Raw genomic sequence first — 21,363 nt, forward strand, 5'->3', positions numbered from 1 at the left:
CGCTGTTAAGTAAAAGCCCTTAAAAGCCTCATAAAAGCGGCAGAAGCAATTCGCTTTGTGATTTGTCATCGTTAGAAGCTTTAGTGCCGCACTGGTAGATCTGAAAAAACGTGGACGCCGCACAGTACGCACCACCGCCGCCGCCCCTGTCCATTGGGGGCCCCCCCCCTGTGAACGCCGAGCGGTCACCGCCAGGTCCTCCCCAATGCGGGGAATGTGTATGAGGCACGGGAATCCTTGGATGACCTTTCTCGGGGGAAGGATGCTCATAGACGCAAAGAGACTGTCGCATTATATGAATGATTTCATCAATCACTGATCGCTGGGGTTTAGTTGGCTAATAACTGAGACAGGGAAAATCTGCAATGTTATAGGAAGGGCTCAACGGCACATCGCTTAAAGCTAACTTGCCAAAATAAATAGGAAAAGAAAAAAAAATCTGGGCCACCCTCTACATCTCTACTACCTGGGAAGTTACAAGACCTGGAACAAGCATGCGGAAAGCGAAGGCTGAAATGTATGACTCCTGTCCTGCATGCTTGTTTCTGGCGAGTGACTCACGAGGCCAGTGGTCCCCAAACTGCAACCCGCGGGCTGGATGTGGACCTGTGCTTGCCTTAATTCAACCCCCACTATTCTTTTGACATCAACAATGGGGTACGATTCCTCCCACTGACACCAATGATGGCGCATACATCCTTCCACTGACACCAATAATGGGGCACTATTCTCCCCACTGACTCCAACAATGGGGTTATCTCCCCACTGACAATGGGGGGCACTATTCCTCCCACTGATATCAATGATGGGGCACTATTGCTCCAACGAATACAAAAGATGGGGCACTATTCCTCCACCGACACCAACGATGGGGCACAATTTCTCCCACTAATACCAATGTAGGGGCACTATTCCTCCTTCTAACCAGAGACCACCAAGGCTGAGGCACTATCTACTACTACTGGCCATAGTTTGCCCCACCCCCCCCCCCTAAATCCTGCAAAAACAGTAAAATGACCCCTTGTTTAGAAAGTTTGGAGACCCCTGCACTAGGCTGTTGAATTCTAAACCATGTTGGCAATGGCTGCTTTCATGCTTCCATCCTCACTGGTTTTCATTATAGCCAATCCTTCCAAGGAAAATTGGTTGCCAACTCATTCCCATATTTAACTTACCCTCACATGACCCTCCATGGTCCCTCTGAGAGTAAAAACCAGAGATCCAGAGATCCATCGCTGGTGTCCAAGGCCCTGCTGCTGCCTCACCACACCTCTGCTGGAGTCTTCAGGACCTTGGGAGTTCCCACCGATGGATGCAATGGGGAGTATCCTTGTCAACAAAAAGTGATGTGGGCACCTAATAAAAAGGACCCTTCTTTCACGCCCACCCATTCACAAATCTAAAAAAACATACCGAAGGTCTTTTTAAAAGGTACCTGTTTGAACCATTATGTGACCCTTCATGGTTCCCCTTTCGACAATAGAGACCAGAGATCAATTATTGGAGTCCCAGGCCTTGCTTTTGTGTCTCTACACCTTCACTGGTGTCTTCAGGACTTTGAGAGGTCTCACTGATGGATGCATTGAAGAGTGTCCTTGTCATCACAAAGTGACTTGGGCACCTAAAGAAGGGACCCTCTTACTCTACAGTCTAAAAAAGAGAAGACTCAAGATGCAGTGTATTACGTGACCAGAAATTTAGGTGAGAATTTGGGGCATTACCTGGGCCAGTACAGCGGCCCTTCTGCTATAAGGCTGGAGGAAGTGCAACTGCAATGATATCACAACCCTGCAGCCAGCGCGTTCTGTTGTGATGGCACACAAGACTTGTGGTATCTGCCATTCACGATTCTAAAACCTTGCTGATGCAGGTGTGGCGGCAGAGCCACGGACAGCCACACTAAATCCAAAAAGAATGCTGTAAGAAGATGCACCCTGTGATTTAGGAAAATGAAGTGGTGCATATGGTAAGGGGAATGCTGGATGCAACCACCCTAAACATTGGTGAAACATAGAACATTGTCTCAAAGGGTTGTCTATGCATTTAAGGGGCAACTTTATCTTTAGTGGCTCCCCTCCAAACCCTGAGTGCAGGCCACTTAGAATGATATTTACCTTTCTACCCAAACCATCAATTTTTCCTCCAACAAGGTTCTGGCTGGCTCCTGTTAATACTGTGTATGCACGTCGTGGACTCCATTTATTCCCAAGTATAATCCATACTCCAGGGGACCAATGGAGGCCCACATTAAGTAAGGCTTACCCACTGGGATCTGGTTCTCAGGGAGGCAAGACTGCAAGGTAAACTCCGTCATGGGAAGGCAAACTTTTCATCTTTCCAGACTACTTGATCGAGACACAGCGTCTCCAGGGATCGTATGACGGGGCGAAGGCCAGGCTTCAGTCCAAAGGTCAGGCTTCAGTCCAAAGGTGTTCCAAACAGCATGGCAATTCAAGGCCAAGCCCTACTTTACCCATAGAAAAGCATGAGGCCATGCACATGTACCGTAGGTGAAGGAACATGGTGGAAGGCCGCTGGATTAGGGGGTAAAGGTTTTATCCGAGGTGGGCTGCACTCAGGGAGTGGATTTATTAAAAAGGACAACTTCACTAAAGCTATATTGCCCTTTAAAATCATCCATTAATGACCATTATGGGGCCAACCATGACAGTTGGCTTCTATTTTGAGTCCACAAGAAGAGTTCCTATAGACCGGCATTGCTGTCAAACTCATTTTTTTGTGTCAGAACATAAAAATGCTCCAACAAGCTTTTCCTGCATTTCCAATGTATATCCAATGGGCCATGCTGCATCCAGAATCACAACGCACAACAAATGAGGTCAGACACAGCCTCAGAATGAGCATCCATACAAACACTATTGTTGTCAATGGGAATGTGCTGATTCGTGCTTGATATCTGTTTCAAACGCATGTCAAGACACCATCGGCACATGAGCTGCTCGGACCGGTTTCACGAGAAAGTCAGCCACCGGCGACAAAAAAACAAAAAAAAAAAAAAAAACAGTACCAGCGTTATGGCTGATATCTTCAGCCATAATCCCGGTAAACCACTTGCAAACCTCAATGTATAAATACGTATTGCAGTTGGAAAGTGGTTAAAAGTGATTGCAAGTGTTTTTTTTTCGATAAAAATAACATACATGGGGTTTTTGTACAAAGCAGCCAGGATCCTCCTTTTCTCAGGTCCCTCTTCTGTGCTCCTTGGCCCCTCCCTCCTGTTAAGTGCCCCAAACAGCAAGCAGCTTGCTATGGGGGGCACCGGAGCCGAGTCACAGCTCCCTGTGTCCATTCAGACACAGAGCTGTGGCCCTCTCCCCTGATTGGCTGACTGACTATGATTGACAGCAGCAGGATCCAACGGTGCTGCTGCTGTGTCTCAGCCAATCAGGAGAAAAGGCCTCGGACAGCCGAGACACTCGTGGACATCGCTGGACAGAGATGGGGTTTAGCTAAATATTAGGGGGGCTGCTGCACACAGAAGTTTTTTTTAACTTATTGCATAGAATGCATTAAAGCGATTGTAGCGGATCGTTTTTTATTTAAATAACAAACATGTCATACTTGCCTCCACTGTGCAGCTCATTTTGCACAGAGTGGCCCCAAAGCTCAACTTCTGGGGCCCCCCGGCAGCTCTCGTGGCTCCTCCCCACATTAGATAACCTCCTAGGAGAAGTGCTCTCCCGGGGGGGTTACCTTGTGGGCGCGCTCCCAAGTCCAGCATTTGTGTCCACAAACACGAATGCCGGACTCGGCCCCGCCCCCTGGCACCTGCATCATTGGATTTAATTGACAGCAGCGAGAGCCAATGGCTGTGCTGCTATTAAAGGGGTTGTAAAGGTATACATTTTTTCACCTTAATGCATTCTATGCATTAAGGTGAAAAAACTTTTGACAATACCGCCCCCAGCCCCCCCGTTTTACTTACCTGACACCTCGAAACTCAGCCGCTCGCTGCTTAGCCTGGTCGCTGATTGGCTACAGTGGATGGATTGAAAGCAGCGCAGCCATTGGCTCGCGCTGCTGTCAATCACATCCAATGATGCGGTGCACCGGGGGGCGGGGCCGAGCGATACAGCAAGCGGCTATAGCCGCCGGCTGTATCAGGGGAGAGCGCCCGCAATAACTAACAACCATGTGAGAGAGCTCGCATTAAGGTGGTTAGTTCTTGTGGGGAGGAGCTGAAACAGCCGCCGAGGGACCCCAGAAGACCAGGTTCGGGGCCACTCTGTGCAGAACGAGCTGCACAGTGAAGGTAAGTATAACATGTTTGTGATTTAAAAAAAAAATAAAAAATTACCTTTACAACCCCTTTAATCTATCCAATCAAGAGCCAAGACCCCATGAAGAGAGGGAGAGCACGTTCCCGCCGAAGAGATGAAGGGGCTCAGGTAAGTAAAACGGGGGGGGGGGGGGGCTGGGGGGAAGCGGTGACTGCCAGGTGTTTTTTTTACCTTAACCACTTAAGGACCGCCTAACGCCGATTTACGTCGGCAAGGCAGCACGGGCAGGCAAAATCACGTACATGTACGTGATTTGCCTTCCGCGGGTGGGGGGTCCGATCGGAGGCGGTCCCGTTCTGTCCCGTTCTGTTCCCCGGCGATCGGAGGTGAGGGGGAGGCCATCCGTTCGTGGCCCCCCCTCGCGATCGCCGCCGGCCAATGGGAACATTCCTTTGCTGCTGTATGCTAAACAGCAGCAAAGGAAATGATGTCATCTCCCCTCGGCTCGGTATTCCGTTCCAGCGCCGAGGGGAGAAGACAGGTATGTGAGTGCACAACACACTACACACACAGTAGAACATGCCAGGCACACAAAACACCCCGATCCCCCCCCAATCACCCCCCCCCCCCCTGTCACAAACTGACACCAGCAGGTTTTTTTTTTTTTTTTTTTTTTTCTGATTACTGCATAGTGTCAGTTTGTGACAGTTACAGTGTTGGGACAGTGAGTATTACCCCCCTTTAGGTCTAGGATACCCCCCTAACCCCCCCTAATAAAGTTTTAACCCCTTGATCACCCCCTGTCACCAGTGTTGCTAAGCGATCATTTTTCTGATCGCTGTATTAGTGTCGCTGGTGACGCTAGTTAGGGACCTAAATATTAAGGTTCGCCGTCAGCGTTTTATAGCGACAGGGACCCCCATATACTACCTAATAAATGTTTTAACCCCTTGATTGCCCCCTAGTTAACCCTTTCACCACTGATCACCGTATAAACGTTACGGGTGACGCTGGTTAGTTCGTTTATTTTTTATAGTGTCAGGGCACCCGCCGTTTATTACCGAATAAAGGTTTAGCCCCCTGATCGCCCGGCGGTGATATGCATCGCCCCAGGCAGCGTCAGATTAGCGCCAGTACCACTAACACCCACGCACGCAGCATACGCCTCCCTTAGTGGTATAGTATCTGAACGGATCAATATCTGATCCGATCAGATCTATCCTAGCGTCCCCAGCAGTTTAGGGTTCCCAAAAACGCAGTGTTAGCGGGATTAGCCCAGATACCCGCTAGCACCTGCGTTTTGCCCCTCCGCCCGGCCCACCCAAGTGCAGTATCGATCGATCACTGTCACTTACAAAACACTAAACGCATAACTGCAGCGTTCGCAGAGTCAGGCCTGATCCCTGCGATCACTAAAAGTTTTTTTGGTAGCATTTTGGTGAACTGGCAAGCAAGCACCAGGCAGCGTCAGGTTAGCGCCAGTAGCGCTAACACCCACGCACGCACCGTACACCTCCCTTAGTGGTATAGTATCTGATCGGATCAATATCCGATCAGATCTATACTAGCGTTCCCAGCAGTTTAGGGTTCCCAAAAACGCAGTGTTAGCGGGATCAGCCCAGATACCTGCTAGCACCTGCGTTTTGCCCCTCCGCCCGGCCCAGCCCAGCCCACCCAAGTGCAGTATCGATCGATCACTGTCCCTTACAAAACACTAAACGCATAACTGCAGCGTTCGCAGAGTCAGGCCTGATCCCTGCGATCGCTAACAGTTTTTTTGGTAGCATTTTGGTGAACTGGCAAGCACCAGCCCCAGGCAGCGTCAGGTTAGCGCCAGTACCGCTAACACCCACGCACGCAGCATACACCTCCCTTACTGGTATAGTATCTGAACGGATCAATATCTGATCCGATCAGATCTATACTAGCGTCCCCAGCAGTTTAGGGTTCCCAAAAACGCAGTGTTAGCGGGATCAGCCCAGATACCTGCTAGCACCTGTGTTTTGCCCCTCCGCCCGGCCCAGCCCAGCCCACCCAAGTGCAGTATCGATCGATCACTGTCCCTTACAAAACACTAAACGCATAACTGCAGCGTTCGCAGAGTCAGGCCTGATCCCTGCGATCGCTAACAGTTTTTTTGGTAGCATTTTGGTGAACTGGCAAGCACCAGCCCCAGGCAGCGTCAGGTTAGCGCCAGTACCGCTAACACCCACGCACGCAGCATACACCTCCCTTACTGGTATAGTATCTGAACGGATCAATATCTGATCCGATCAGATCTATACTAGCGTCCCCAGCAGTTTAGGGTTCCCAAAAACGCAGTGTTAGCGGGATCAGCCCAGATACCTGCTAGCACCTGTGTTTTGCCCCTCCGCCCGGCCCAGCCCAGCCCACCCAAGTGCAGTATCGATCGATCACTGACACTTACAAAACACTAAACGCATAACTGCAGCGTTCGCAGAGTCAGGCCTGATCCCTGCGATCGCTAACAGTTTTTTTGGTAGCGTTTTGGTGAACTGGCAAGCGCCAGCGGCCTAGTACACCCCGGTCGTAGTCAAACCAGCACTGCAGTAACACGTGGTGACGTGGCGAGTCCCATAAGTGCAGTTCAAGCTGGTGAGGTGGCAAGCACAAGTAGTGTCCCGCTGCCACCAAGAAGACAAACACAGGCCCGTCGTGCCCATAGTGCCCTTCCTGCTGCATTCGCCAATCCTAATTGGGAACCCACCACTTCTGCAGCGCCCGTACTTCCCCCATTCACATCCCCAACCAAATGCAGTCGGCTGCATGAGAGGCATTTTCTTTATGTCCTCCCGAGTACCCCTACCCAACGAACCCCCCCCAAAAAAGATGTCGTGTCTGCAGCAAGCGCGGATATAGGCGTGACACCCGCTATTATTGTCCCTCCTGTCCTGACAATCCTGGTCTTTGCATTGGTGAATGTTTTGAACGCTACCATTCACTAGTTGAGTATTAGCGTAGGGTACAGCATTGCACAGACTAGGCACACTTTCACAGGGTCTCCCAAGATGTCATCGCATTTTGAGAGACCCGAACCTGGAACCGGTTACCGTTATAAAAGTTAGTTACAAAAAAAGTGTCAAAAAAAAAAATATATATATATAAAATAAAAAAAAATAGTTGTCGTTTTATTGTTCTCTCTCTCTCTATTCTCTCTCTATTGTTCTGCTCTTTTTTACTGTATTCTATTCTGCAATGTTTTATTGTTATTATGTTTTATCATGTTTGCTTTTCAGGTATGCAATTTTTTATACTTTACCATTTACTGTGCTTTATTGTTAACCATTTTTTTGTCTTCAGGTACGCCATTCACGACTTTGAGTGGTTATACCAGAATGATGCCTGCAGATTTAGGTATCATCTTGGTATCATTCTTTTCAGCCAGCGGTCGGCTTTCATGTAAAAGCAATCCTAGCGGCTAATTAGCCTCTAGACTGCTTTTACAAGCCGTGGGAGGGAATGCCCCCCCCCCCCACCACCGTCTTCCGTGTTTTTCTCTGGCTCTCCTGTCTCAACAGGGAACCTGAGAATGCAGCCGGTGATTCAGCCAGCTGACCATAGAGCTGATCAGAGACCAGAGTGGCTCCAAACATCTCTATGGCCTAAGAAACCGGAAGCTACGAGCATTTTATGACTTAGATTTCGCCGGATGTAAATAGCGCCATTGGGAAATTGGGGAAGCATTTTATCACACCGAACTTGGTATGGTCAGATGCTTTGAGGGCAGAGGAGAGATCTAGGGTCTAATAGACCCCAATTTTTTCAAAAAAGAGTACCTGTCACTACCTATTGCTATCATAGGGGATATTTACATTCCCCGAGATAACAATAAAAATGATTAAAAAAAAAAAATATGAGAGGAACAGTTTAAAAATAAGATAAAAAAAGCAGAAAAATAATAAAGAAAAAAAAAAAAAAAAAAAAAAAAGCACCCCTGTCGCCCCCTGCTGTCGCGCTAAGGCGAACGCAATCGGCGGTCTGTCGTCAAACGTAAACAGCAATTGCACCATGCATGTGAGGTATCACCGCGAAGGTCAGATCGAGGGCAGTAATTTTTGCAGTAGACCTCCTCTGTAGATCTAAAGTGGTAACCTGTAAAGGCTTTTAAAGGCTTTTAAAAATGTATTTATTTTGTTGCCACTGCACGTTTGTGCGCAATTTTAAAGCATGTCATGTTTGGTATCCATGTACTCGGCCTAAGATCATCTTTTTTATTTCATCAAACATTTGGGCAATATAGTGTGTTTTAGTGCATTAAAATTTAAAAAAGTGTGTTTTTTCCCAAAAAAATGCGTTTGAAAAATCGCTGCGCAAATACTGTGTGAAAAAAAAAATGAAACACCCACCATTTTAATCTGTAGGGCATTTGCTTTAAAAAAAATATATAATGTTTGGGGGTTCAAAGTAATTTTTTTGCAAAAAAAAAATAACTTTTTCATGTAAACAATAAGTGTCAGAAAGGGCTTTGTCTTCAAGTGGTTAGAAGAGTGGGTGATGTGTGACATAAGCTTCTAAATGTTGTGCATAAAATGCCAGGACAGTTCAAAACCCCCCCAAATGACCCCATTTTGGAAAGTAGACACCCCAAGCTATTTGCTGAGAGGCATGTCGAGTCCATGGAATATTTTATATTGCGACACAAGTTGCGGGAAAGAGACACATTTTTTTTTTTTTTTTTTGCACAAAGTTGTCACTAAATGATATATTGCTCAAACATGCCATGGGAATATGTGAAATTACACCCCAAAATACATTCTGCTGCTTCTCCTGAGTACGGGGATACCACATGTGTGAGACTTTTTGGGAGCCTAGCCGCGTACGGGACCCCGAAAACCAAGCACCGCCTTCAGGATTTCTAAGGGCGTGAATTTTTGATTTCACTCTTCACTGCCTATCACAGTTTCGGAGGCCATGGAAAGCCCAGGTGGCACAAAACCCCCCCAAATGACCCCATTTTGGAAAGTAGACACCCCAAGCTATTTGCTGAGAGGTATAGTGAGTATTTTGCAGACCTCACTTTTTGTCACAAAGTTTTGAAAATTGAAAAAAGAAAAAAAAAATGTTTTTTCTTGTCTTTCTTCATTTTCAAAAACAAATGAGGTCTGCAAAATACTCACCATGCCTCTCAGCAAATAGCTTGGGGTGTCTACTTTCCAAAATGGGGTCATTTGGGGGGGGGTTTGTGCCACCTGGGCATTCCATGGCCTCCGAAACTGTGATAGGCAGTGAAGAGTGAAATCAAAAATTTACACCCTTAGAAATCCTGAAGGCGGCGATTGGATTTTGGGGCCCCGTATGCGGCTAGGCTCCCAAAAAGTCCCACACATGTGGTATCCCCATACTCAGGAGAAGCAGCTAAATGTATTTTGGGGTGCAATTCCACATATGCCCATGGCCTGTGTGAGCAATATATCATTTAGTGACAACTTTATGCAAAAAAAAAAAAAAAAAAAAAAAAGTGTCACTTTCCCACAACTTGTGGCAAAATATAAAATATTCCATGAACTCAACATGCCTCTCAGCAAATAGCTTGGGGTGTCTACTTTCCAAAATGGGGTCATTTTGGGGGGTTTTGTGCCACCTGGGCATTCCATGGCCTCCGAAACTGTGATAGGTAGTGAGGAGTAAAATCAAAAATTTACACCCTTAGAAATCCTGAAGGCGGTGATTGGTTTTCGGGGCCCCGTACGCGGCTAAGCTCCCAAAAAGTCCCACACATGTGGTATCCCCGTACTCAGGAGAAGCAGCTGAATGTATTTTGGGGTGCAATTCCACATAGGCCCATGGCCTGTGTGAGCAATATATCATTTAGTGACAACTTTTTGTAAATATTTTTTTTTTTTTTTTGTCATTATTCAATCACTTGGGACAAAAAAAATAAATATTCAATGGGTTCAACATGCCTCTCAGCAATTTCCTTGGGGTGTCTACTTTCCAAAATGGGGTCACTTGGGGGGGTTTTGTACTGCCCTGCCATTTTAGCACCTCAAGAAATGACATAGGCAGTCATAAACTAAAAGCTGTGTAAATTACAGAAAATGTACCCTAGTTTGTAGACGCTATAACTTTTGCGTAAACCAATAAATATACGCTTATTGACATTTTTTTTACCAAAGACATGTGGCCGAATACATTTTGGCCTAAATGTATGACTAAAATTTCGTTTATTGGATTTTTTTTATAACAAAAAGTAGAAAATATCATTTTTTTTCAAAATTTTCGGTCTTTTTCCGTTTATAGCGCAAAAAATAAAAACCGCAGAGGTGATCAAATACCATCAAAAGAAAGCTCTATTTGTGGGAAGAAAAGGACGTAAATTTCGTTTGGGTACAGCATTGCATGACCGCGCAATTAGCAGTTAAAGCGACGCAGTGCCAAATTGGAAAAAGACCTCTGGTCCTTAGGCAGCATAATGGTCCGGGGCTCAAGTGGTTAATGGATAGAATCCATTAAGGTCAAAAAACACGAGGGTTTACAACCCCTTTAACGGTTTGCCGATTGGCTCACGCCAATATACGTCAGCAGAAGGGCATGCACAGGAAGATTAAATGTACCTGTACATTGCCCTTTAAGAAGCGGTAAACCCGCCGCGAACTCCGTGAGTGTGATCGCGGGTCCCCTAGACTCAGTGTCCGCGGGGATACCCGTGATCGTCTCACAGAGAGGAAAAACGGGGAAATGCTGATGTAAACAAGCATTTCCCCGTTCTGCCTAGTGACAGGACACTGATCACAGCTCCCTGTAATCGGGAGCGGTGATCAGTGTCGTGTCACACATAGCCCCTCCCCCCCCACAGTTAGAATCACTCCCTAGGACACACTTAACCCCTACAGCGCCCCCTAGTGGTTAACCCCTTCACTGCCAGTCACATTTACACAGTAATTGATGCATTTTTAATCGCACTGATCGCTGTATAAATGTGAATGGTCCCAAAATAGCGCCAAAAGTATAGCGTCAATGCTGCATTTGCGGTGCCGCACCGATTCCCAAAAGTAGTTTCTGTACTGCTTTTGGAGATTTTGGGGTGCGATTTCCATTGACCTCTATGCAGAAACCCGCACAGATGTCTCTGAAATCGCCCCCCCCCCGAAGTCGGGACTTACATGCGGGAATTAAATTGTGCGAGATCAGCTGAACTCGCACAATTTCATTCCCGCAGTCAGGGGCTAAAGCAGAATTCCAGGATTTTACCGCCACAATATTAAAGCCAAGAGCAAACATTATTAAATTGCAGCTTACCAATGTGATGGCTGCATTTGTTTTCATTTTTTTTTAGTCTTTCTTTCTTCTGTTTATCTGGTGAACCAGCCAGCCTGTTGTTTTTCAAAAACACTAGCTCTCTAGCAGAATGTATCAGTTTACACGGTTGAGACAAACCATTTAATCCCTCATGCACACAGGACATTTTTGCAGCTGCTCCAAGGGGCGTAAGGCATTTTTTTTTTTCCTGCCTCTAAACTCCCCTGCATGTTATCCTATGTATCCATGCACACATAGACCTTTGGCAGCATTTAGTGGAAGGAGAGTTTAGAGGCAGGAAAGAAAACCTCTGCCATGGCGTCCAGGAGAGGCAGAGTTTTGGCAGAAAAAAAACGCTTGGCGCTGCTAAAAACACCTAAGGCTTTATCTACATGGGACGTTTTTACAACCTCTCCTGAACGATTTAACTTGACAGATAGCAACCCACATTTAAAACGTTAGTTTTACCGCGTTTGCGTTTAGAAGCGTTTTTAAATAAAATACATTTTTTTTTTTTTTTTTTAAATGGCCAAAAATGAAAAATGCCCATAAACAAAATGCGGCTAAACACGGGTTACCGCGTTTGTCGTCGGAAACTTTCGGCGTCTGAACTCATTTTTTTTTTGCCTTAAAAAAAAAAAAAAAAAAGGCCTATAAAAACGCAATTGCCTAAATACGACATTAAATGAACCTGTGTACATGTACACATAGGATAACATTGGATGAGTTCAGGGGCAGCTGAAAAAAAGTGTCCAACTGCCTCTAAACATCCGTTTAGAAGCAGCAGTGTACATGAGGCCTAAACAGTAGGAGCGTTTATTTATTTCCATAGCCAGGATAAATTCAAATTCTGGCCGATTAAATAAAACGCCCAAACACCAAAACGCTACTAAACTGGTTTAATAAAAAACAAAAAAAAAAAAAAACGCAGCTTAGGTGAGTTTTTAATGCTGCATTTTACAATAAACCAGTGTGCATGAGGCCTAACACTGACAGGGGTGATTACAACGATCAGCTTTTATTTATTCATGCCGAACCTTCATCCAAAAAGGAAAAAAATAAATAAATAAAAATGCTGTAACCGATTATAAATTATAAGCTGGAATTTGGCTTGAAATAGTGTATTTAAATGATCTGCTAATACATTTAACACTACTCTCCCCCCAGACTGACAATGGTGATGTCTGCTGTGCCCCCTGTGTTCCACCATCCAGAGTTGAGTCATTAATACAGGAGGTGGCGTTACTACCAGATCACCATGTGATAACAGGAGCGGAAAAAGCTGAAGAAAAGAAAAACGAATGCAGCCATCACATCCAATAATCGGTAATCTGCAATATAATGGGTTTGCAACTCCCTCCTCATTGGCTTACCTCTACATCAGGGGGTCTCAAACTGGCGGCCCTCCAGCTGTCCCATGAGGCTATGCAAGGCTGACAGTTACAAGCATAGCTCCCACAGGCAGAAGCATGATGGGACTTGTAGTTCCACAACAGCTGGAGGGCTGCCGGTTCGAGACCCTTGCTCTATATAGTCTATTCACCCTTCAATCCATTATGAATGCTGCTGCCAGACTCATCCACCTTACCAACCGCTCAGCGTCTGCTACTCCTATCTGTCAATCCCTCCATTGGCTTCCACTCACCCAATGAATTAAATTCAAAATACTGACAACTACTTACAAAGCCATCCACAATTTAGCCCCCAGCTACATCACTAGCCTAGTCTCAAAATTAGGGCTGGGAGATTTTCTTTAAAAAAAAAAACTCGATTCACAAGTTTTTTTTTTTTTTTTTTTTTTTAGACACCGCGCCGGTCCTGAGGAGCTGCGGGCATACGGTTTTTTTTTTTTTTTTAGGCAAGGCCGCGGCTTTGGCCTAGTCTGCGACGTACGACCTCGCGGACAAGGCCGAAGCCGCGGGCTCTCCTAAAAACTCATGCCCGTAGCTCCTCAGGATCGGCACGGTGAAAAAAAAAAAAAAAAATATCTAAAAAAAAGAATCGGTTTGCTTAAATTTTGAATCGTTTTGACCTCTCAACTTGATTCAAGATTTAAAGCGATTTTTTCCCCAGCCCTACTCAAAATACCAACCTACTCATTCTTTGCTCCTCGCAAGACCTCCTGCTCTCTAGCTCCCTCATCACCTCCTCCCATGCTCACCTCTCCAGGACTTCTCCCGAGCTTCTCCAATCCTATGGAACTCTCTACCCCAATCTGTCCGATTATCTCCTACTCCATTCGCTTTTAGACGATCCCTGAAAACCCTCCTCTTTCAGAGAAGCCTATACTACCCATATTACCAAAAGCATTTTCTCCATTAGTTCATCCCCCACAGTTCTTACCTTTTGTATCACTTGACCCTCCCTTCTAGATTGTAAGCTCCAACGAGCAGGGCCCTCTGATTCCTCCTGTATTGAATTGTATTGCAATTGTACTGTCTGTCCTCATTTTGTAAAGCGCTGCGCAAACTTTTGGCACTATATAAATCCTGTATAATAATATACTGCTTTAAATTTTTCTACTGTAAAGACACTGGCACCAAGATAATTCTCTAAGACAATGGCCTTGTCTCGTAGGACAATCAGATCAACATTCTGACTCTACAAATAAATGACCCACTTCCATTCTCCTGGCTGCTAAAAAGGGCCGCTGGCCCAACTCAGAAAGCCTTCTCCAAGACTTCTTAGTAATCAAACATTGTACGAACGTCTTTGTGATGAATGAAAAGCCAGCCAGCATATCCAATGACTCACATCCTTAATTCTCTAAGCCTCTGTTCACGTTAAATCTTGTAAACTTGTCAGACGTGAAAACCAAAAAGCACCAAGATACTAGGAGGAAAGATCTAAAGAACCTTTTTATCCAGGAGGAACCCTTGACATTTTTTCAGGTTTCAGGGAACCCCTGCTAAAAATAATGGTACAAGCAGGTCCCAGTAGATGAGCGTGATCACTAAAAATTGTAGAACTGTTTTTAAGATACTAGAATAAATAAGTCACACCAAGCATATTTGACACCCTGGGTAGATCATTTTTACATCCTCCAATTCCATCCCTCAACATTTTTGGTAATAATCTTGAAATTAAACAAATACATGATAGAAAATAAGTTCTATGTGGTGCCCAGAAGTGCACCCATACATTGGTCAGTGTTGGTAGGAGATCAATTCAACATTGCTCACTTCTCAATCAACCTCAGCAAGAGCCTGAGGGTTCCGCAAGACCATGGTGGAGTAAGGCTTGGTTCACACTGCCCTGTGACTTCTTTCTGGCTTTATCCAACTTGGATGCTATTTAAAAGCCTGTACAAGGGCTAAAATCACACCCAAGTCAGACCAAAGTAGTGTAGACACCTTTTCTAAAGTCGGAGTGTAGCATCAGTTAAGATGGCTTTCGTAAGAAAAGAAAATGGAATGTAGCATGTCATGCGACTTGGGGTCTCACAATTCAGATCCCATGTCGCAGCAGTGTGAACCGAGCCGAAGGCTGTCCCTGTATCTTGCAGGTAGCCACATCAGTCGATAGAGACTAAGCAATCTATTATGGAGGTCTCCAGGAACTACTGGGGTCAAGAGATCTGGCCCACCACCTCCTGCCTCCAATTCCTCATTAGTGGTTCATAGATATGATGGGTAAATTCATTGACCAACAGGGAAGCACTGGAGATGAGCATTAAAAGTGGAAGTCCAGTCAAACACTAACTATACTTAAACCTACTCCCATCATCATTTTAAGCCTTAGTCTATCTACCCGGTAGTTGATGTCTATATTTACCTATTCTGAGGGCGCTCCGTTCTGGTCACATGATCAGCTCCTAGGGCCGGTTTCGGTGTAGAGGAGGAACAGCCCCATAGTAAGCACGGTGACATCACCACCCAGACTCTGCAGCCGTTATCAGTGACCGGGTCGGAGCACCCCAAGAATAGGCACGTATAGACATCTTTTATTTAGAGGAAAGATAGAATAGGGCTTAGAATGGGTGTGGGAGCATGTTTAAGTATAATTAGTATTTGACTGGACTTCTACTTTAGGGCTCAGGATTGCAAGATAATGCCATCAGCTCCACCCAACTGTCACAGTCACTACAGAACCGGTGTCATGCTCCTCCATGATGTATGATAAACAATAGAATGTCCATCTGTGAACTGACATCTTTCTTTTGGTCTTATGGGAGAGGAAGATACAATACACCAAGGTAATGTTGCAGTATGGAGCAGCCATTCTCAACCAGGGTTCCATGGAGCCCTAGGGTTCCTCCAGAGTTTGCAAGGGCTTCCTTGAGCCGTAGCTGAATGACCTTCCATTTAATGATGTCTATATAGTTTAGGGGTCAGAACAAGACATGAACCCATTGATCTTTTAGCGGTTTCTACGGGTGTCATTCTAACCACCAATGTAAGGGGTATTTCTTTACAAGGACCACCAATAAATTGGTTTTTGGAAGGATTCCATGAGACCTGAAAGGGTTCCTCTGGGGGTAAAAAAAGGTTGAGTAAGGTTGGACAAGGGGAATACAGTGTAAGGAACTGGAAGGCGAGTCAAACCCCGACACTCACTCGATAACATTTTTGGGTTGCCCTTTAGATGACAACCTAGTTTTAGCTTTTATCATGCAGAAAAAAAAAAAAAAAGCAGGCTGTGGCCTGGTGGCCCTTTGGCTGTTCCAACTTCACTGAGGTTGATGAGACTGAGCATTGTAAAAATGATCATATATGGAAAAATCTGATTTTACAATCGCTATTAGATCTGCCAACAACTATGTTGTGTAAGGGCTTCCATGACTGGATACAGATTGAATGAATTGTTTTGGCAGGCCCTCATTTACTTTCGGGAAATTGAAAGTAATATTTCAATTATTACTTATTTATTTTTTAAATAACAAACATGTTATACTTGTGCAGTGTTTTTTTGCACTTAGCAGCCCCAATCCTCCTTTTCTAGGGTCCCACGCCAGCACTCCTGGCCCCTCCCTCCTGCCAAGTGCCCCCACAGCAAGCAATGGGGGCACCCGAGCAGGCTCGCTCCCGAGCTGCGGCTCTGAGTGTCCATTCACGCACAGAGCCGCAGCTCGCTCCCGCCCCCTCTCTCCTCATTGGCTCACTGACTCTTTCCAGACTGAAGATGTAAGGCTGCAACCCGCCATGGCTTGGCCCCTCTTGCTACACCTCCTTCTCCCAGTAAGTGCTGCTATGCTAGGGAGCACAGGAAGCTTATACCAAGACAGATTCAGGTACTTACATTAGCCTCATTCTGACATACGTTTATCTGCCTGAAGCAAACACCCATTTGATTGTTCAGTTTAAATAAATACTGTACATTTCAAGTGCACTAGTACAAAAAGTCCCCGATATCTTCCAGTTCATTTTCTTTCTAAGGCAACCACAGCCGAGGAGAAAAGCCAGCAGCTGCAGAGTGGGACTGTGGGGAAGCAGTGGTCTCTCTGCAGGCAACCTATACCGAGTGAGTTTTAAAGCCCTGCGGTAGGTAAAATTCAAGCTCCCTGATAACTGGATAGCTCCAATCACAATCAAACTCCACTGCTTCCACAAAGAGAGCTAGGATCCCACTCTGCAGCATGCTGGCAATGAACAGACTTTTCTACCCAAGTGAACTGGCCTTATACAGTAACATTGGCACTTACCCCTCTTTTCCCGGCCTCCTCATTCAGTGCAGTTATCCAGGCCTTCAGCCACTGGCTCCTCCAACTATTCAAAGACAAAATCCAGGACAGCAGAGAATCCGCCTCGCTCTGCTCACTAGAATACCCAGATTTCCATCTGCGGCTCCACAATCCACCCCAAACGTTCTGGAAGAGATAAATGGCAAGCGTGACCAAAGCAGCGACAAACAGGGTCACCAGCCCGAGCCACTGAGGGTCTCCAAACCAAGACATGGCTTTGTGTGCAGTCAACACCTCAAAGGAGGTCACCAAAGAATCTTCATGAAGAAGCAAATATGTTCCAGTAGTTGTGAAGAACTCCTTATGGGCCGTCTCAACAAGGCAGAAGGTAATAAAATAAGGTGGGCTGTACAAGTTCCATGTCTGATGTCTCTTTAAAAAGAGATCATGAAGCAGATCCCATCAGGAGAAGATGACTGAAGCACTGCTCTGGCGGGACTGGGATTCCTGGTGTGAACAAGCAGAAGAAGACGGTACAAGTGCTGGATTGAGTGGGCTGTTTCCTAGCATGCCTGGTTCTCAGTGCTGCCAAAAGTAGGAGACAAAAGATCGCAACTGGTACAGACGTCGTGAAAAGTCCCTGGCCTCAGACCTGCTGGAGGAACGTCATCTTGGTCACGTTTTAGCTGCAAGGTGGATCCCTGAAACAGGCAAGCTCATACTTTTCCTCTCCTGCGATACCCTTTTATAGTTTCAGAATCCATGAAACGTTGACAACCCCTGGAAAAGTAAAGCCTTCTTCAAGGAAAAACACGGGTGGCCTCCAGGTCCCTCTGTGGAGCGTAGCTTGAAGGTTGTGAAGGTGCAGAGGTAGCGGTTCAGAGGAAGACACTAGAATGGACATCACACAACACTAGTCATAAAATAGGAAATAAATAAAGCATTAGGCAAGGTTCAGTTTACAATACAAAATCTGTTTTGGCAGATGAGTCATAGGATAGTTTATCGTACACACCCAGAGTGCCGAGAGGAACACAACAAAACACTGAAAAGGGACACCATTGTTATGATCCAGCCAACAGCGGCCAAGTCTGGGTCATATTTTCTCTAATTTTTATAAAGACTTAACAAAACAGCATAGGTCTAATCAAGAAAAGGTTACAGGATTATGAGACCACCCATGGAGGAAATAAATGTAGCAGCACATCTTAGATCATTATTCCGTGCAGCCTTTGCAGTATAATCAGGCCTTGAAATTTTGTTGTGTGGAACCACCTGGAGACACCAGGCAATCGGGACTGAATTCTCACACGGCGCTTGATGCTATGCTTGGGGGATGAATGTGCATTACAAGCAGTGCTATGGTGTTGTTTGGGTGAAGCATGTGCATTATGGGCACCGTTTTGGCTTGTACTCAGGAAACACATGCGCATTATGGGCAATGGTCTAGCCCAGGGTTTCTCAACCAGGGTTTCTTTCAGAGGTTGCTAGGGGTTCCTTGATCAATGAGCAATTTCTGCCTCTCTGATAAGTTCCCACTGACAGCATTGATCTTTTTAGCTATGTGTAAGGGGGTAATTCTTCCCAATGACCACAAGTATAAGGAGCATTCTTCTCACTGGCCATCACACTAATGTATCATGAGTTGCAGATATACCGTATATACTCGAGTATAAGTTGACCCGAATATAAGCCGAGCCACCTAATTTTACCACAAAAAACTGGGAAAACTTATTGACTCGAGTATAAGCCTAGGGTGAGAAATGCGCAGCTACTGTATATGGAAAAGAGGGTCAACAATGCCCATTTGCAGCCATAGGTCCCCCGAACTTCAAACTCGGTAGTTAAGGGTTCCTAGATGCCCCCTAGCTGCAGCCAAAATTTGGGGTCTCTGGACCCAAAGGGTCCCGAAATGACATTGCTGCAGGTGGACACAGTTGACCAAATTTGGGGCCCCGTATCTCGGGGCCACTTAGTGCTAGGAACCCCAACTTTGGTGTGCAAACCCAGTGGAACTAGCACACTACAACATATCAAAAGCTGGGGTTCCTAGGACCAAGTGGTCCCGAGATACCGGGCCTCAAACAAAGTTGGTTCAGAAAATGTCAAGCACTTTTCTGCAGCAGAGAATGACATTTTCCGAACAGACTTTGGTGCCCCGTATCTCGGGGCCACTTGGTGCTAGGAACCCCAGCTTTGGATATGTTGTGGTACTCGTTCCACTGGGTTTGTGCACCACATTTGGGGTTCCTAGCACCAAGTGGCCCCGACATACGGGGCCCCAAAGTCGGTTCGAAAAATGACTTTTGCTGCAGAAAAGTGCCTGACTCAAGTATAAGCCGAGGAGGGTACTTTCAGCACAAGAAAAAAATGTGCTGAAAAACTCGGCTTATACGGTAGTCATTTTTAGTAGATATAGTAATAGATATAGTATTTTTAGTAGGGGTTCCCAGAGATTGGAAAATTATTTCAAGGATTCCTCTGTGCTGAAAAACTTGAGAAAGCACTCAAGGGCAGTCTATCATCACATGATACATTAGTGTGATGGTCAGTGGGAAGAATGCTCCTTACACTTGCCATGGAGGCTGGCAACATTTTAGCACTTCAGTGGCTATGTTAAAGTGGTAATAAAGGTTCTGCTGCTGTTTTTTTTTTTTTTTTAAATAAACAGGTTATACTTACATGCTCTGTGTAGCGGTTTTGTACAGAGCAGCCCTGATCCTCTTCTTCTCGGGACCTACGCCCGCATTCCTGGCTCCTCTCTCTTGACCAGAGCCCCCCCAATAGCAAGCCGCTCCATATGGGGGCCCTGGTGCATGCTTGCTCTCGAGCCCTGCTCTATGCATCCATAAGATACATAGAGCTGCGGCTTAGGCCCCACCCCCTGCTCTCTTCTCATTGGCTCACTGGATGCGATTGACAGCAGCAGGAGCCAATGGCTCCCACTGCTGTCTCAGCCAATGAGAGAGTGGCCCGGGACAGCCGATGCTCCTATGCACATCGCTGGATCGAGATAGAGTTTAAATGGGTATAAAAGGGGGGTGTGGGGGAGCAACACGCAAAATGTTTTTAACCTTCCAGCATAAAAAAAAAAAAAAAAAAAAAAAAAGAAGAGGTAAAAACCTTCAGCCTTTACAACCACTTTAATGTTTTGTTTACCTTGTTTTAGCCTGTTCTGAATGCGCACCTGAGCTCCTGCATGGGCATGCCATAAGCTTGTTTGTTTCTCTTGCTTGAAAGCATATTACTATTGAAACAGAAAAGGTTGAGAAAGGCTGGTCTAGCCTGTACTAAAAGGAACGCTTACACGTTAAGGGCATCACTCTGGACTATACCCGGGGGACGCGTGAGTATTCCAGGCAATGCTCTGGCCTGTACCCAGGTGATGCATGCACATTAAGGGCATTACTGTTTTATTTTTGTTTTGTTTTTTTAAAGTGTTTAAGATTTTGCATTAAAGTTACAAAACAGTTGCCATCTAAAACAAGAACAATGGCAATAAAGTTGGCTACGCAGAGCCCAAGTAGCAATAGGACAACACAAGGGTGTCACAAGATAAAAAAAACATTCAACTAAGCAGGGGTCTCCAAACTATATGAGCAAAGGGCCAGTTTACAGCTCTTCAGACTTTGGGGGGGGGGGGGGGGGGTCGGACTGTGGCCATTCAGAGTAGAAAATGTCCTGGCGTCAGTGGGCGCAAACAATGCATCTTTGGTATTGGGGGGAGGAATAGTGCCCCATCCGTGGTGTCGGTGGGAGGAATGGTGCCCCATCACTGGTGTCAGTGGGAGGAATGGTGACCCATCACTGGTGTCAGTGGGAGGAATGGTGACCCATCACTGGTGTCAGTGGGAGGAATGGTGACCCATCACTGGTGTCAGTGGGAGGAATGGTGACCCATCACTGGTGTCAGTGGGAGGAATGGTGACCCATCACTGGTGTCAGTGGGAGGAATGGTGACCCATCACTGGTGTCAGTGGGAGGAATTGTGACCCATCACTGGTGTCAGTGGGAGGAATGGTGACCCATCACTGGTGTCAGTGGGAGGAATGGTGACCCATCACTGGTGTCAGTGGGAGGAATGGTGACCCATCACTGGTGTCAGTGGGAGGAATGGTGACCCATCACTGGTGTCAGTGGGAGGAATGGTGACCCATCACTGGTGTCAGTGGGAGGAATGGTGACCCATCACTGGTGTCAGTGGGAGGAATAGTGACCCATTGCTGGTGTATCAGGGGGAGG

At 46.0% G+C, this 21,363-nt stretch overlaps 1 protein-coding gene across 2 annotated transcripts in view; it reads right to left on the reverse strand.

The window, feature by feature from the left end:
* The window catches only part of C2CD2 (C2 calcium dependent domain containing 2), a 205,891-nt gene that overhangs the window by 169,391 nt on the left and 15,137 nt on the right, over positions 1-21,363 (reverse strand). The window contains exon 2 of one of the 2 annotated variants that reach the window (XM_073617265.1): positions 17,143-18,012. In XM_073617265.1, the coding sequence (XP_073473366.1) occupies positions 17,143-17,394 (252 nt within the window). In that variant the 5' untranslated portion in view covers positions 17,395-18,012. Of the gene's footprint in view, positions 1-17,142; positions 18,035-21,363 lie in introns of both variants that reach the window. The other variant, XM_073617266.1, reaches the window with a different exon arrangement.

This window comes from Aquarana catesbeiana, linkage group LG02 (assembly GCF_042186555.1).
Source record: "Aquarana catesbeiana isolate 2022-GZ linkage group LG02, ASM4218655v1, whole genome shotgun sequence".
NCBI classification, from domain to species: domain Eukaryota; kingdom Metazoa; phylum Chordata; class Amphibia; order Anura; family Ranidae; genus Aquarana; species Aquarana catesbeiana.